Source organism: Periplaneta americana, chromosome 10, assembly GCF_040183065.1.
Source record: "Periplaneta americana isolate PAMFEO1 chromosome 10, P.americana_PAMFEO1_priV1, whole genome shotgun sequence".
In the NCBI taxonomy this organism is placed as follows: domain Eukaryota; kingdom Metazoa; phylum Arthropoda; class Insecta; order Blattodea; family Blattidae; genus Periplaneta; species Periplaneta americana.
The window spans coordinates 173,569,124-173,588,764 of NC_091126.1; the positions used below are offsets into that span (position 1 = coordinate 173,569,124).

General features: G+C 35.1%; 1 protein-coding gene across 2 annotated transcripts in view; it reads left to right on the top strand.

Moving 5' to 3' along the window:
* Window positions 1–12,724: 12,724 nt before the first annotated feature.
* The window catches only part of Ipo9 (Importin 9), a 105,128-nt gene continuing 98,211 nt past the window's right edge, over window positions 12,725–19,641 (top strand). For both annotated transcript variants that reach the window (XR_011334608.1, XM_069838415.1), the window contains exons 1-3: window positions 12,725–12,906; window positions 13,155–13,337; window positions 16,792–16,997. Coding sequence is in view for 1 of the 2 variants with exons in the window: in XM_069838415.1 (XP_069694516.1) it covers window positions 13,169–13,337; window positions 16,792–16,997 (375 nt within the window). In the remaining variant the exon portion in view is untranslated. The remainder of the gene's footprint in view (window positions 12,907–13,154; window positions 13,338–16,791; window positions 16,998–19,641) is intronic.

Sequence of the window (19,641 nt, forward strand, 5' to 3'; positions counted from 1 at the left end):
AAAGAGCTCCGCCACAATAAGGTCCTTACATAAGTCCGCCATCGGTCCCTATCCTGAGCAAGATTAATCCAGTCCTTAGCATCATATCCCACCTCCTTTAACCCTTAAATCGATTTTAATATTATCTTCCCATCTACATCTCAGATCTCGAAACTCATATATATACAGGGTGTTTAAAAAATACGGGGCATAATTTCAGGTATGTATTTCCCACATGTAGACAATCAAAATAGTTCATTACAACATGTGTCCGGAAATGCTTCATTTCCGAGTTATAGCCTTCACAACATTGAAATTCACCGGAACGTTTTCCTTTCCGCAGGTCGTTGTCATTACAGAAGATGTTCAAAATGTCCACCTCCTGCTTGAATACAGATCTCACATCGATGTCTCATTGACCTGCGAACACGATTCCAAACTCCAGGAGTATTGCGTATGTCCTCAGAACATGCCACAATTCGATTCCGAAGGGATTCCAAATCAGGCACCGGAGACGAATAAACCAATGATTTTAAATGACCCCTCAAGTAGAAATCGAGAGGGTTCAGATCAGGTGAGCGTGGAGGCCAAGCAATTGGACCACCTCTACCTATCCATCGATCAGGGAACCTTCGATCCGAGTACCGGCGAGCCGTACGACTGAAGTGTGCAGGAGCGCCATCATGCAAGAAGTGAATGTGTTGACGATTGATCAGTGGAGTGTCTTCTAAAACATGAGGTATGGTGTTTTCCAGGAAGTTAGTGTACGCCTGCCCCGTAAGTCTGTTTACAAGTACATAGGGTCCAACTAATCGCTCACCAATGATACCGGCCCACATGTTGAGGGAGAACCGAGATGGAACAGTTGAACGTGGGTTTTCATACGCCCATACATGCTGATTGTGGAAATTTGTTATGCCATCTCGTGTGAACTGTGCTTCATCTGTAAATAATACTAAGGCAGGAAAGTTCGGATTTACACCACACTGCTGCAAGAACCACTGACAGAACCTAACTCGTGCAGGGTAATCTGCTGGTGACAGGGCCTGTACACGTTGCAAATGGTAAGGATACAATTGATACTCTTTCAACAGTCTCCAGACAGTCGTATGAGGAACATTGACTTGCAACGCTGCCCTTCGTGTGGTGATAGAAGGAGTCATGTTCACAGCCTCCAGAATCTCCTCCTGTACTTCTGGAGTTGTAGATCTTGGTCGTCCACTTCCCAAACCAGGAGAGTTAAATTTTCCATACTCGCACAGACGGTAATGGAAACGTACAAATGTCTTCCGATCTGGACATTGTCGCTGTGGGTACCTCTCCTGGTACAAACGACGAGCCAGCGCAGCATTGCTGTCCGCCTTACTGTACATGAAGTGTATCTCTGCCAGCTCTTGATTTGAATACATGTCGCACAGTCTAACGCCTACACAACACTGAATGTAACCTTCGCCTCGGAATTAACTGTCAGAGTGCCCTCTTAATGTCTCCTTTGACGGCAACGACCTGCGGAAAGAAAAACGTTCCGGTGAATTTCAATGTTCTGAAGGCCACAACTCGGAAATAAAGCATTTCCGGACACATGTTGTAATGAACTATTTTGATTGTATACATGTGGGAAATACATACCTGAAATTATGGCCCGTATTTTTTAAAAACCCTGTATATTTTTGTTTCTGGAAATTGATTTCATTTTCCATGTATTGTGGGTCCCTATCACCACAGCATCGCACGTCCTCAGGTAGCGGATCGAGGAGACGGCCTCCAGATATGGAGGGTAGCTGTGAATATATTGAATAAGCAATCGCGGACAGCCGATGGGGGGTGGTCCTCCAGCTTGGGGGTTGGGCGAAGGGCTAACAACCCTTCACCGTAAAAAACAACTTGTTACGAATCCTTCAAATAAGCCTCGAATGGAACTGATTCTCTGGCACGACTACAGCAAAGGAATAAGGTTTTGAGATTTGGTACTTGGAATGTTGCAAGTCTATATAGAACAGGAGGGGTAACATTAGTAGCAAAAGAACTAGCTAGATATAGAATAGACTTTGTGGGAGTACAGGAGGTTAGGTTAGATGGGAATAGCATAACACAAATAGGAGATTATTTGTTGTATTATGGGGAAGGAAACGATAATCACCAATTAGGAACAGGATTCTTTATTCATAAAAGAATAAAATCAGCAGTAAAAAGGTTGAATTTATCAGTGATAGGTTATCGTATTTAGTACTTAAAGTTAGATGGTGCGATATCATAGTTATAAATGCTCACGCCCCTACAGAAGAGAAAAACGACCATATAAAGGATAGCTTCTATGAGGAATTGGAACAGACTTTTGATCAGTTACCTAGATATCACATGAAAATTTTATTGGGGGATTTCAATGCTAAAGTAGGACGGGAGGATATTTTTAAGCCGACTATTGGAAAAGAGTGCCTACACATATCTAGTAATGACAATGGGGTTAGGTTAGTGAACTTTGCCATATCAAAAAATTTAAGTGTTAAAAGTACAACATTCCCCCATAAGGATATACATAAATATACTTGGACTTCTCCAGATGGATTGACACATAACCAGATAGATCACATCTTGATAGATAAAAGAAGACATAATAGTATAGTAGACATTCGAACCTTCAGGGGGGCAGACGGTAATTCTGACCATTATTTCGTAATTGGAGAACTAAGAGAAAGACTATCAGTAGCCAAGCGAGTAGAGCAACAAGTTAATATTAGAAGATTCAATATTTCGAAATTAAAGGACGAGGAAACTAAGCAACATTATCAGGACGAAATTTCAAATAGGTTTGCCGTATTAGCAAGTTCCGACGATGTTGAGGAAGAGTTAGATGTAAATAGCATGTGGGAAAATATCCGAGATAATATCAAAATTACGGCTGAACAGAGCATAGGTTATTATGAAACTAAGGAAAAGAAACCGTGGTTTGATGAAGACTGTTGCATGTTAGTAGAAAGAAGGAAACAAGCAAAATTGAAATTTTTACAGGATCCAGTTGAGGTGAATAGAGATAATTATTTCAATATAAGACGGGAAGCAAATCGTACGCTTAGGAATAAAAAGAGAGAATACTTGAAGGAAAAACTGAATGAGATAGAAACAAATAGTAAGAATAAAAACATTAGAGATTTATATAAGGGCATAAAGGAATTCAAGAATGGATATCAGGCAAGGGTAAACGTGATCAAGGATGAGAATGGTGACTTGCTTCCAGACGCTCATTCAATCCTGAACAGATGGAAAAACTATTTTTGACAACTACTAAATATACATAGGCCAAATAGGAATGATCGGGACGAAATTGAAATACAAACTGCTGAGCCATTTATACCCGAACCCACACTTTCTGAAGTCGAAATTGCTATAGAAAATCTGAAAAATTATAAGTCTTCAGGTATCGATCAAATTCCAGCAGAATTAATACAAGAGGGTAGAAGTGCATTATCTAACGAAATTTATAAGCTTGTACTTGCTATTTGGGAAAAGGAAATTGTACCAGAACAAAGGAAGTAGTCCATTATCGTACCTATCTTTAAGAAGGGGGACAAGACTAACTGTAGTAACTTTCGAGGAGAATCACTTTTGTTGACGTCGCACAAAATTTTGTCCAATATTCTTTTGAGAAGATTAACTCCATATGTAGATGAAATTATTGGGGATCATCAATGTGGTTTCAGGCGTAATAGATCAACTATTGACCAGACATTTTGTATTCCACAGATAATGGAGAAAAAATGGGAGTATATAGGTACAGTGCAACAGTTATTCATAGATTTCAAAAAGCATATGACTCTGTTAAGTGAGAAGTTTTATATGATATTCTTATTGAATTTGGTATTCCCAAGAAACTAATTCGATTAAAATATGTCTCAGTGAAACGTACAGCAGAGTTCGTATAGGTCAGTTTCTGTCAGATGCGTTTCCAATTAACTGTGGGCTAAAGCAAGGAGATGCACTATCACCACAGTCTAATAGATACAGTCACGCAACTCATACGTATAAAATATGCCAACATTTGACAGCTGGCGCGACAGTAGCCCTCTAGCGGTAGGCAAGTTAAAAGTGTGCACACGACATATGATAACACATCAGAAAACGGGTTTTGCGTAATTTATTTTATGTTTTTATGCTAAACAATAAGTGTATATGGTTCTTATTAATTCTACTTTAGAATCCCTGAAGAATTTTACACGCAGTTAATCTGCAAGTTTCAGAAGCTGGGAATAAACGTAATTCTCTCTGCTCCTTACAGCTGAATCATGGCCCTGATCACGTATCATGGTTTGAAATAATATAATTGTTCGTGCGTCGTCGGTTAATTCAATTCATTCATAAATATAATTATGAATCATTGGAACTTTATATTTCCTGTGAGAAGAGTAAAAATTAGTAGCTTCAAAACTGTAGGGCATATCTCGTAGGGTAAGCCTACATCGCGTGGTGAACTCCTTTCCCTATTTCCTGAGAAATTAACGATTTTGCATACCGCAAATTGGGGTAAACTCGGCCGCTGAGGTAAACTTGAAAATAAAGAAAGGGGGAGGATTTAAACATTAATATGAAGTTCATTATTTTTCCATTTCTTAAGAACCTGTATTTCCTTTATTATTTTGAGTCACAAATAGTGCTGATGTTATGGTTTAAATTTTTATGGTAAGTTTACCGCATTTTACATTACATTTCCAGTTTTCACTAATGCCTAATTTTAACTTATCCTACCTATATAATACGTAATTTACATGCACTTACTGTTAATATGACGTAGGTGAGAACAAATAAATGAACACACAATTTTGTTCAAAAAATTGTAACTTCAATTAACTCAGAAAATGTAGGCCTAATTTTATTTTCAGAGCAGAAGTGGTGTAAGTCAAAAATGGGTATTGAGTGGTTAAAGTAATCATTCTGTAAAATACAGCGCAAAGTGGCGGTTAATATTGAATGTATTTAAACTATTAATAGTCAGTGAATAGCACGAAGGATATATTAATTGCTACATTGCGTTGTATTTTACAGAATTTTTACTTTAAACCTCATTATCTGATTTTGACTTACACCACTTCTGCACTGAACGGCTCAAATAATCACTGGGAATGTAAAATCAACACCAATAACAGTCATGCAAATTATTACAGAAAAGATTGCTTTTTATATTAAATTTAAAAAGGCTCTTTTAATTCTTGAGAACTTAAATCTCTGCCACATGAATCTACACCAACACATCAGAAATTTATCGACACGGTCTGGATTTATTCAAGAAGTGAATATTTTGCAAAAGGATTACTATACTCCATGAATTCTTGCAAAATTAACACCATGATACATACTTGAATGCTATATAACATTCAGCTTTTGAAAAATATAAAGAAAAAACACGAATACAAAAATTATGGAATTCCTTGCATTAAAAACTGTAGATATATTATCCAAAATCGGAATGGTTACACATTTACACATATGATCTCTGCAAAACAATAATATACTGTAACAAGTATTTATTTTGTTTTTATTTAAACTGTCCTTCCTGATTTACAAATAGGTAACTGATAACTAATAAATGTTTTATAGAACACAATACGTAGGCTACCTACAACTTGGATTATTGGTTATGGCTGATTTATGATTTTCTCTTGGTCTTTAGGGAATCTGAAGAACGACAAATTCGGAGATTTAAACTTGTTGTTACTGCAATTTTCGTCATTGCACACATTGCCTTTATTCCGACGCATGATTAAAAGGTTATTATAACATCTCGCATCCCTTTAAAGCACGTGCTGGATGTATCAACCCTATGACAAGTGCCTTGCCTGCCGCTTGAGCGCTAGTGTCGCGAATGTTGGCAAAAAAAGTGTTGAAGTTGCGCGACTGTATGTATTAGACTGTGCTATCACCTTTACTTTTTAACTTTGCTCTAGAGTTTGCCATTAGGAAAGTCCAGGATAACAGAGAGGGTTTGGAATTGAACGGGTTACATCCAAAGACGTCATAATAGTATACTAGACTCACACGGAGCGCTGGTGTGCTGTCCAAAATTGAAACCAGTCTGCGCATGTTTACGCCGCCATTAAATAGGTAGAAACAGAGGTAAACACGAAGCCCGAGCTATTTGCAAAGTGGTTTGTTGCTATTAAAAGAGATAAATTTGTGCCTTCACCTAACGTAAAATTGTGTTCGGCTCATTTTAAAGACACAGATTTTTGGAAAAGTAATGGCAATAGAATTTTGAAAGATGATGCTGTACCATCCCTGTTTAATTTTCCATGCCATTTGCAAGAGGTACGATATATTATCTCTGTTGTTACACTATCAATATCATTAAAAATCAATCAGTAGGTTACGACAATAAAGAATACTTAATTGTTAGTACAAGTATATCAGACTGCAGAGAAATCCCACTGAGTGAATTATTTAGACTTACACATCAGTTATTAAACACAATTAGTTGAAAGATAACTTTTTGTTTTTATTATGTAAATTAATTTATCTGCAAGATAATAAAAACCGATTCAAAATCTATAGGTGATAAGTAAGTAAATAAATAAATGGCTATAATAGCTAAGCCTACTTTGTGAACTTATGATTCAGGGTTCATGATCAATATGTATAGTCCTAACTAGACTAATAAATTAGCCAGCCGTGGGTTTGATCTTGTTGGAGAACATGCTATGTTTCAGATGTAAGGAAATGAATACATAATTTCCTGTGGAAACTAAATATCACTAGTGGGATTCTAGGAGGGGGGAGGGAGAGAAAAGTTATTATTATCTGTTCAACCATTTTTTGGTGTTTAACAGCAAATAAACATGATCTACCTAATTAAGTGTATAAATATTTAAACATTTAATATTACATTATAGCAGATTTTGTAACTTAATAGAGGTTATTTTTTTTGTAGGTTGAGACACCACTCCATTAAAATTACTTTATATTTGTGAGTGGTCTATGCTGTCATTTGCACAGCAATTTTTGTTGTTGTTTTGTTTTTGCAGATATTCTTAGTGCATTATTTTTCACTGGGGGTTATAAATGCATATAGTTCACATACAAATAACCCGTTTATATTTTGCCCCATATATATTATTAAAAAAGCAAGGAATGTCATCTTATCGATATAACATATGTGCATAAAATTATGTAAGCAATGAGATATATATATATATATATATATATATATATATATATATATATATATATATATATATATATTTAAAATAACAATATATTATGTAAAGAAATCCACTCATAAAAAGTATGTTTTTTACATAATGGGATTATGTTTAGTTTTTAGGTCTTCATGTTACCTATTAATTGCAATGTATTAGGTACCGGTAGGCTACTTTTAACAGTTGATAGCATTCCCTTTATTAATTTAAGAATGACTTATAAATGCAATGTAATTTTGCTACCTTTGCGCATTATATTTTGGTGATTACTTATGTCCTGTGGTCTAAAATACCGGTAATATAATTTTCGATTCTCTAAAACTTAACAAGTGGTCTGTACTGATTATCGCATATTTATTTTACTTAAGAATTTGATTATGATAAGAACTTGTGTAATCAAGGTGCATGTATTTACCTCTTGTGATCTAAGAGTAATGTATGTTAATATAATTTTCAATTCTCTGAAACCTAACAATATGCTGATTAACGTAAAATTATACATTCTATAACGTGTATTATGTAGGCCTGTTTATGGATGTATGAGCATGTTTTCTATCAATTTCTGCGTACGTATTTTCTTTCCTTTAATGCTCTTACCCATATCAATGAAACTTTGAATATATTTATTTCGTCCTCATTTTACGTTAAACGTCGAAAATGGCCATAATCTGTCAATTTTAGATCATCACAGCGTTAAATTGTGTGATTTACGTACTGCTATTATGCGTCTGCTCTCCTACATCATGGCGGCAAGCGCAGTGTTCAATTTGCCCCGGTTTCCGTTTCCTCGTTCCGCGCAGCCGAGACTGTAGGGGTTTAGCGAGCCCCTACAGCCGAGGCTGCGCAGAAGTTTAGAGTAGGGACCAACGAGTTAGAAAGAGAAAGATATAGAGTGGTCATTGCGCCGCCATGTTTGAAGAAAATTGAACGACCGTCGGTAATGAACTTATGCGCCCAAAACAAAGTGGGCGTGGTGATAACTGACATTAGAATCGTCAGCTGTCTTAATTTCGTTTGCATAAATCAGTTAAACTGAAGTGGAAAAACCTAGTATTTCGTCAAATACGCGCTAGGAACTTAATCTAAACTTATGTACGCTAAATTTAAAACACTTGAGCTATTCCTAGAAGGAATGCTTAAAAGAATAACCTAAGCAATATTGTCATGTAGTATGACAAGAAGTCCTAGCAAATATACTGAAGAAAATGTTAATATTCCTAGGTTCTTTTAAATGCGACCTGCAAGATTGCCTATAAAATGAATGAGTATGATTCGGATGATTTTATTAAATTGTTTTCCCAGTCTCTACACGTTGCAAAACTATTTACTATACCATAAGATATAGAATAAAAGTAGGCCTTATCTGTAGTAAACAACCTTTACCTCCAAGCTTGTAACGTGGGTGAAACATGACAAAACACGCTTTCAGTTTTTTTGTTACAGTAAAGTATAATTATTATCGAAATGTGAACGTGAGGCCAACAGCCGGCTGGTCTGTCTGAGCCTTTCAAGGGGTGTGGCACCACAGATAATTATTAGTGTATAATTGAGCACCCACGTACAATAATGGGGTAAGTAGTTACGAAATATATTCATACTTACCCATTATTGCACGTGGGTGCTCAATTATGTTCTTTCATGTCCTTCCAGTCAAAATACTAACAACAATACGACCTACCCCAGAGTTTTGCGTTATTTTGGATGCGAGTGTCGAAATACAATTTTAATATTTGATTGCTATTATTAGGTTTGAAACGGAATTGTAGCGGTTTTATCCGTATTTAGTTTAACTTTATTACTAGTGAACCATTTATTTGATCAATCGTTTGTCTTCGAAATAGGATTACTTTTTATAAGCTACAGCTCATCGTCTTCTATAAGCAGTAAGGACAGAAGGAGCAGAAATAAAGGATGCCGGTGTCGAAATACAATTTTAATATTTGATTGCTATTACTGGGTTTGAAACGGAATTGTAGCGGCTTTATCCGTATTTAGTTTAACTTTATTACTAGTGAACCATTTATTTGATTAATCGTTTGTCTTGGAAATATGCCTACTTCTTATAAGCTACAGCTCATCGTCTTCTTGTATAAGCAGTAAGGACAGAAGGAGCAGAAATAAAGGATGCCGGTGTCGAAATACAGTTTTAATATTGTATTGATATTTGTTTTTCACTGGGTCTGAAACGGAATTGTATTGGTTTTATCCGTATTTAGTTTAAATACATTACCAGTGAACCATTTATTTTGTTTATGCCGGGCGTTGTTACAAATTTATGCATGAAAAAAATGCTGCTAATTAACAAAATTATGGACTTAACTTCATAAAATTTACATGAAATATGATATATCAGTTGTCTTTTTCCTTTTGACATTGCAGTTATATGCAGCACACACAACAGGCATGTTTTTTCTTCGTTTTTTTGTACTTCTTACCTCCGTTATATAACATTGTAAGCAGACGAATTTTTACAAAGGTGGACGCTTAGCTCAGATCTGCCGTGTTTCGCGGTGGCACCGCAAAGAGCGCTGTACAGGACAACATGGCCACTCTATAGTCTTCTCTTTCTAACTCGTTGGTAGGGACAAATTGAAGCTTGCGTCCGCCGCCATGTTTTGGGAGAAGCACCGGCTAGCAGACGGCTGCACTATACAATGCTGAATGTTTAATATATATGTCTCTTATAAATCAATCTGAATGGATAAATGAAAATTAACATTTAAAGCGACCACGTTAAAGACATAATCAAGCTTAGTTACCGTTAGTTTGACATGAAACGAAAGAAAACTGCAACAATTTGATACCGTAACTAAAGATGTTGTATAGTTATTTGACAACATATAGAGCGAACAAAAATACAAATGCATATTGTAGTAATAGTTTAGATGAAAAGAAAATTGTTAGTATTAACTATTATTAACAAAACACTGCCTGTGTAAGACGTTACATTAGGCCTATATTGTAAACACGTTTGGTTTGATATGGACGAGAAATAAACAATTATTATTTATTCGCTTCCATATCACATAATATAGGCCTACACCTGTAAAATAGAAACACGTACCTAATGTTTTAGTTAGAAATATAAGTAGGCCTACCGTGCAATAGCTTATTATCACAGCTGTAGTATGAAATAAACGTCACATGCACGAATTAGTCAATTAATCATGTAATAAAACTCAGGCCTAGTGTACAGAACTTCTTGCCTATTGATTCATTATTGACTCCGTTAAACATTGTCTTACAACATTTTTATGTAAAGTCGTGTTGTACTGGTAACCTTAAGTGTGTGCTAACATCTGCTCTTGATGTAGTACTTTCTTTTATTTGGTTATTTAATGACGCTGTATCAACTGCTAGATTATTTAGCATCGATGGTGTTGATGATACCGAGATGATATTTGGCGAGACGAGGCCAAGGATCCGCCATAGATTACCTGACATTCACCTTACGGTTGGGAATATAAGAAAAAACCCAAACAGGAAATCAGCGGGAATCGAACCTGCGACCGAGCGCGACTCCGGACTGACAGTCCTTAGCCCACTGAGCTACGCCAGTAGATCTTTATGCACTTTTATGGTCAGTTTAACAAGTTTAAAATGTGGTTCTCGGGAGGAATCTGGGATCCATTTCATAAAATATGTTCCTATAAGTACAGAAAAATTGCACAAGTATTCTACTTCTAGAGCACATTGCTTTCACACGATGTAAGAGTGGATGTTAATATGCCATTGAACTGTATAATCGCTCTTTCACTAAGCGACATATTTCTATAATCTCAAATGATGATATGACAAGACTCCCATTATTCTTTCGTTAAAAAATAAAAGAGATTTTGTTTACTGGTGGTATGCTACGTACCATAAATTGAGTCTTTAGATTTATTACACCATATTTTTCTTAATGATTTAACAACTAAGCCAGCAATGAATACAATCACATTTTGACAATATTGTGTCATTGAGAATTATGTAAGAATGAGGGAATTGCAATCAATGTCTGCAGTAGAAGAGTCATATCGCCTCTTATTCTCAGAACACTGAGGATTATTATTACAGTGCGTTAGGTGTTTGGATAATACCGTTGGGTATACTGTATAGACATTTTTAACGGACATTCCTCTCTTTGTAATATAATTTAAATAAATTATTTACGTATTTTCTAACGTATATAATAACATAAGTAAAAATATTCCATGTATTCGGTCATAGGAAATAGAAATAAACTAATGTCTATTTATGAGCAATATAAGGCGTTCATATTTGAAACAATGCTTAGTTACAATATTTAGATTTACTTCTGTTATTTTATATTATACGTTAGAAAATACGTAAATAAGTTTAGTTATATTACAGTGAAGGAGGAAATCCACTAAGAAAACGCCTATATACTCAATGGTATTTTCTGAACTCCGAATGCTCCCCAAACATGGCGTCGCGCGAACCTGCGCGAGAGGTTTCAAATTTGTACACGACACCAGCGCCAATTATGTGTCTAGATATATAACTACAACGTCTTTGGGGTTTAGTTACATCAGCTGCTTGTTTATGCGGATGACGTGAATATGTTAGGAGAAAATCCACAAACGATTAGGGAAAACACGGGAATTTTACTGGAAGCATATCCAGTAGAGAAAGGTTTGGAAGTAAACCCCGAAAAAACAAAGTATATGATTATGTCTCGTGACGAGAATATTGTACGAAATGGAAATATAAAAATTGGAAATTTATCTTTTGAAGAGGTGGAGAAGTTCAAATATCTGGGAGTAACAGTAACAAATATAAATGATACTCGGGAGGAAATTAAACACAAGATAAATATGGGAAATGCCTGTTATTATTCTGTTGAGAAGCTTTTATCATCCAGTCTGCTGTCAAAAAAATCTGTAAGTTAGAATTTATAAAACAGTTATATTACCGGTTGTTTTTTTATGGTTGTGAAACTTGGACTCTCACTTTGAGAGAGGAACAGGGACTACGGGTGTTTGAGAATAAGATTCTTAGGAAAATATTTGGGGCTAAGGGGGATGAAGTTACAGGAGAGTGGAGAAAGTTACACAGCACAGAACTGCACGCATTGTATTCTTCACCTGGCATAATTAGGAACATTAAATCCAGACGTTTGAGAAGGGCAGGGCATGTAGCACGTATGGGCGAATCCAGAATTGCATATAGAGTGTTAGTTGGGAGGCCGGAGGGAAAAAGACCTTTAGGGAAGCCGAGACGTAGATGGGATGATAATATTAAAATGGATTTGATGGAGGTGGGGTATAATGATAGAGAATGGATTAATTTTGCTCAGGATAGGGACCAATGGCAGGCTTATGTGAGTGCGCCAATGAATCTCCGGGTTCCTTAAAAGCCAGTAAGTAAGTAAGTATTGATTTCATTTTAATTTGTCTGTTGTAATGAAAACATTTCTTTCCTCCTGTTTATTAATATCGGTTGCAATATGACTCTACGTTATCTTTGGTAGTAAACGATTCATGGCGGGAAATTTTTAATTTTCCTACAGAGTATGTAACCAAAGCCTCTCAGCTGTTTATAGGGACAGTTGTGGAGCATCTTCTTTGCCTCGGTGCATAGATAAAACATTTTGTTTTTCTATGTCGTTTTGGTTGTAAAATTGTTCGTCGTAATTGCGTTTGTACTATTCGTTTAGTTGCCTATTGTATTCGTAAGGAAGTGAATTAAAATTTACTACAATAGGAATATTTTGCAAGTAAATGCGGTGACATTAATAGTAAGTGATTTATAACATTTAAAATACCAGCAAAAATTTATGTTCATGCACACGAGGGCAAATGGGATTTGTAGGTATTCATTCACATGTCTAGTCTATCAACAAAGTTAAGGCGGCAACATTTAGAGTTGCCACAGTAATGTATATGTAACGGCTTATGTTTGTATAAGGGAAAAATGTAGAGTTGTGTTTATCTATGTATTTTTGTTATGGTAACCATTGTTACTAAATTGTATTTCATTTTATAGGCTATAAATATATTATGACGACGAGTTCTCCATTATCAAGTAATCAGTCAATGGCAAGTAGCCCGGATGTGAACAGAAGTTTGAAAGAAGCATTGTATGAAACATTAAATGGAATTCTCTCACCACATCATGATGTAAGAATTGCTGCAGAAGAAAGAATCCAGGCACTGGAAGTGACAGAAGGTTTGAGTAAATTTAGTAACCCATTTAAATTTATTGTGCAAAGTTTGTACGTTGTCCGCATAAATTTGAGAACACAGATTTCTTCCTTTCCCTCTTCATCCAAAATTTCAACCTTGTGCACACAAAATAAATTATTGGCACTGAAAAGTGCCTTTTCGTAAGCATGATGGTGCGTATTTGACAAACGCAGACAAATCTGCTCTTTTTAGTATTTCAAGATATAATAATTGTCAGTGAGAAATTCGTATACTGAAATTTTCCCGCATACCATGAAAATCACTTATTTTATAATATGAATGAATAGTAAAATGTTTTTTGATACAATCTTAAAATGTTTTTTGATACAATCTTAAAATGTCTCATATCCAAAATTGTAACATCATTAGACAACATGTTATAAAACTTTATACTTTGTTTCATAAATGAAGAATTAGTTTTTTTCAAGTCTGATCAATGGTAACTGAATATCATTACAATATCTGGTAGTGTGCCCATCGTAGTCTTTACGTAAAGGAAGTTGAGATTCATTTCTTTTAACATACAACAAATATGGATAAATATACAAAGATGGAAGTGTTATAATTTGAAATCTAATTAACAATGGTTTGCAATATGCTAACATCATTACTTACTTACGGCTTTTAAGGAACCCGCAGGTTCATTGCCGCCCTCACATAAGCCAGCCATCAGTCCCTATCCGGTGCAAGATTAATCCAGTCTCTATCATCATATCCCACCTCCCTCAAATCCATTATAATATCCTCCCATCTACGTCTCGGCCTCCCCAAAGGTTTTTTTCCCTCTGGTCTCCCAACTAACACTCTATATGCATTTCTGGATTCACCCATACATGCTACATGCCCTGTCCATCGCACACGTCTGAATTTAATGTTCCTAATTATGTCAGGTGAAGAAAACAATGCGTGCAGTTCTGTGTTGTGTAACTTTCTCCATTCTCCTGTAACTTTATCCCTTTTAGCCCCAAATATTTTCCTAACCACCTTATTCCCAAACACCCTTAATCTCTGTTCCTCTCTCAAAGTGAGAGACCAAGTTTCACAACCATACAGATCAACCAGTAATATAACTGTTTTATAAATTGTAACTCAGATTTTTTGACAGCAGACTAGATAACAAAAGCTTCTCAACCGAATAATAACAGGCATTTCCTATATTTATTGTGCATTTAATTTCCTCCCGAGTGTCATTTACATTTGTTACTGTTGCTCCAAGATATTTGAATTTTTTAACCTCTTCGAAGGATAAATCTCCAATTTTTATGTTTCCATTTCGTACAATATTCTGACCATGAGACATAATCATATATTTTGTTATTAATAATAGTAATAATAATAATAATAATAATGATAATGTCAACCAAAGTTATTGCAATTACGTCAATTACTTCTTTTATAAACTTATTTGAAATGTATAAATATCTCTAGCAGTAGAATTACTGTCTGCGAACAATTTAAATAACCTCAGGTGTAGTATCATTTTTATCTTTGTTACTTGTTATGTGACTAGTTGCATTATTTACATTAGTGTGAATTGCATTTTGTATTGATTTTACAGATGTTTAAAAAAACTTACTAAAATCATCAGCAGTGAACGGATGATCTTCCACCGAACTTTTGTTATTATTTAGAACTTCAGTTTTTAATATATTTCATGAAGCCTAACATTTATTAGAAGATTCACTAATGTATCTACTATATGCAGCATTTTTTTGTGTTCCTAATTTTGATTTTATATTTATTTCTTAATGACTTGTATTCCTGATAAACAGCAATATCTCCAGTATCCTTATAGTTATTGTGCATATTGACTACACTATTTTTCATATTTATCAATTCTGCATCAAGCCAATTGACTCCAATCTTACCTTTCCTACATGAATTTAACACACCTTTTCCATCAGTTTCTCTAATTGGAAAACAATGACTGAAAATATCCATAAATATTAACCAAAATATCTTAAAGGCTTAACCGCCCCTTTGTATTCAAACATCATAGGCCAAGCTATACATGATATTAAAGTTTTGAATTGCTGAATCTTATGACCTTCATATTCAATAGATCCAATAATTGAATTTGACATTTTATATTTATTATTAGAATTTCTAATTGCAGTCTTAATTTCAATATCAAGAGCCATATGGTCAGCAATATCATACTCACATACCCTTATCTTATAAGTCAGGGTCCAGATCTGTTATACAGTTATCAATACAAGCCAATCCTCTTGTAGGTGAAGTATTAGCACATTCAAACCAAAAGATTGTAACATATTTTCTAGCTGATTAGTGATAGTTGACTCAAATCTAATATCAATATTTAAATCCATACATATAATAACTTCCATCACACACAGCTTACAAAGGAAAGACTGTATTGTCCGTATTGAATATGTAGCATTGTCGAGAAAAATATCAGTATAACATAAGAATGTAATTAATTAATTTCATTTATACCTATTCTGTAACATGAATAATGGACGTAATATGATATGAAACAGACACTATAAAGGACTGAATACGATTTGAAACAACCGCTACTTTTGAGCAGTCATTTACACTGTTAGCGAATACGATTTGATACAATCAGATTTCATTTGATACAATCAGATTTCACAGCATGAAAGACCACATCCGAACTATACGAAAATGTATCAAACTCAATTTTGTCCATCAGTGGAGATAATACGATTTGAAATGATGCTCTTCATATATGACTGCTGGAATTTTCGAAGTTAGTAATGAATCTGTAGATTGCATTACAGTTAATCGGTTAAAGAATGTGGTGACATAATAATAATAATAATAATAATAATAATAATAATAATAATAATAATGCCATTTGGCCTTCTCTAACACTCACCCAGGAGTAAAGCTGCAATACAAAAAACACTACAAATTTACAAAAATACAGTACACAAAAAAAAAACTGAAAAAAAAAGAAAACAGCGTAATAAAATGTGAACATTGTCAAAATAAATGATAATTTATAAAAATTTGAGGCTGTCCTGTGTGGCAGAATGCCTAAATACGGCCCTGGCTACTATTACATTGTGATTATTTTTAAAGAACATTAGTACACTGGTGAAAATAGCCATAGATACTGAACTTCCTTAATAAATATTACTGTCACCTGTCACTATCACTGATTGGCTGTTAGTCACATGACTGAATGGTACATGGCACGTCTGAGTTCATTGGCTATCATTTGTGCCAACAATTGTAATCTTACTGAATAGATTGTATAAGCTGGGTAATTTTATGTTTAATAATAAAGACAAACACACTAATAAAAGAGACATATATCACTTTAGTTGTAACAATATCTGCCCTTACTAACTTTCCATTCTACAGAAGTAACGATTTGAGACGTTATAGCGAAGTTTTTTGTCACTGAGTGGAATACACGTGAAATATATTGTTTCCTTTTATTTCAGATTTTGGCATTCATCTTGCTGAATTTACTATTGATCCTGAGGGTGCATTGGCAGTGAGGCAGCTATCGTCAGTTCTCTTGAAACAGTATGTTGAAACACATTGGTGCAATTGTTCTGAGAAATTTAGACCTCCAGAAACAACAGAGCATGCAAAAGTTACCATCAAAGAACTTCTGCCTCATGGTTTGAAAGAATCTGTTAGTAAGGTAAGCATTCCATTGAAAAGAATATGTTGCTTTTTTCTTGTGTTGTACTTAATTTATTTCCACTGAACAAGACGAGTAGCATCTGTAATTTTAATGCTTAAGTTTTTCTCGTGTAACTTCTACAACTTCCCCTGTCAAGCTATTATAAAAGGAAAGACTTATTGTCATTTTAAGATATAAAAGAATAGTATAGGACATTCGGTATCTCGTGAAACCTACCTGTGCATGAGGGGAAGGAAAAAGTGGACTAATCAAGGAATTGGATATATTGCTGGTGCAGTCGTGTCCCCAATATGTAAAGAATTTATGTACATCTTGATACACAGTATCAACATTTTCCTGACTTCACGCAGTCTAGTTTTGTTTTCTAACCTCAGTAATTATTGTTTATGCTCGACCATGTCAAAATGTAGTAATTATACACCTGGTAGTAGCCCTTTAATGCACCTCATTAAAGTACACCTATTCATTATAATTCAGTTGTTCAGCCAATGAAAAATCACCATTGTACCATTATCAAACCGCAAGTATCGATTATTCTCGGATACGCAATTGAAAGACAATTAGCGAAAAGTCACGGAGGCTGAAAATCCAATACTGTCGCAGAAGGTTATGTTCTGTTACTATAATAATTAGCGTTAATTGTAAATAATATTCAAATAAATTCAATTTGTCATCTCGTTTTTCAATTCTAAATCAATTTCCAGGTTATATCAAGCCTAATGTTCATGTTATTTTCTAGATTATATCAAGGTCAATGACACATTCGTTCCTCGGAAAAAATCAATACTTTCGCGTCTGCGCACATCTCACAATTCAGGTCAGTTCCACTCTTCACTTACATAACCATAACATGAATGGTTATGAATAATTTCAAGTTAGAAATATGGTTGAGCATAATAGTATATTATGCAGCGAGCCTATAATGGTAGTAATTAAGACGCGAGTATGTTTGTTTATGAAACGAGCGCAAACGAGTTTCATAATTTTCATACGAGCATCTTAATTACCATTATAGGCAAGTTTCATTCGACTTTTTATGCTCGACCATGCCGAAATGTAATAATTATACACCTGGTAGCAGTCCTTTAATGCATGTCATTAAAGTACACCTATTCATTAAAGTTCAGGTTTTCGATTATTCTCGGATATGCAATCGAAAGACAACGAGGGAAACGTCACGGAGGCTGGAAATCCAATACTGTCGCAGAAGGTTATGTTCTGTTACTATAATAATTAGCGTTAATTGTAAATAATATTCAAATAAATTCAATTTGTCATCTCGTTTTTCAATTCTAAATCAATTTCCAGGTTATATCAAAATTAGTTCATGTTACATTACATCAAGGTCAATGACATTATTGTTCCTCGGAAAAAATCAATACTTTCGCGTCTGCGCACATCTCACAATTTACGAGCTATGAACAAGGTCACTTCCGATCTTCTGTCAGATACAAATAACATGAATACTTCTGAATAATTTCAAGTTAGAAATATGGTCGAGCATAAAAAGTCGTATGAAACTTGCCTATAATGGTAATTAAGACGCTCGTATGAAAATTATGAAACGAGCGCAAGCGCTCATTTCATAAACAAACATACTCGCGTCTTAATTACTATCATTATAGGCTCGTTGCATGATGTACTATTATATTTTACATGTGCTAAATGTAATGCAAATTGCTTTATCTTTGACTGTGAACATCACCAGAAGTTAGGTCTGCAGTAATGTATTGTAGTGTACAGGCTTAAAACTGGTGACTGTGTGTTAACTCCTACATTGGGTCAGTTGTACTCACAGCACAGTATCAAGTGGTAACTATGGCTGCAAGCACTAAACAATATAGGAAGTGATGGCATGGTTGAAAAAGTCAGACTGTGAACAGGCGTATCTATTACATCTTGCTGCCATTAAATACTATATTCACAACAGGTTTGTCAGACCAAATTAAGCGATTTGGTAATTCTACAGAAAAAAATTAGATCAAAGAAGGCACCGCTTTTTCTTTAATATTTGCGTACTACAAATAGTATCGAGGAGACGGCCTCCAGATATGGAGGGTAGCTGTGAATATATTGAATAAGCAGTCGCGGACAGCCGATGAGGGGTGGTCCTCCAGCTTGGGGGTTGGGCGAAGGTCTAACAACCCTTCACCGTAAAAAACAGCTTGTTACAAATCCTTCAAATAAGCCTCGGAATGGGACTGATTCTCTGGCACGACCACAGCAAAGGAATAAGGTTTTGAGATTTGGTACTTGGAATGTTACAAGTCTGTATAGAACAGGAGGGGTAACATTAGTAGCAAAAGAACTAGCTAGATATAGAATAGACTTTGTGGGAGTACAGGAGGTTAGGTTAGATGGGAATGGCATAACACAAATAGGAGATTATTTGTTGTATTATGGGGAAGGGAACGATAATCACCAATTAGGAACAGGATTCTTTATTCATAAAAGAATAAAATCAGCAGTAAAAAAGGTCGAATTTATCAGTGATAGGTTATCGTATTTAGTACTTAAGGGTAGATGGTGCGATATCGTAGTTATAAATGCTCATGCCCCTACAGAAGGGAAAGACGACCATATAAAGGATAGCTTCTATGAGGAATTGGAACAGACTTTTGATCAGTTACCTAGATATCAC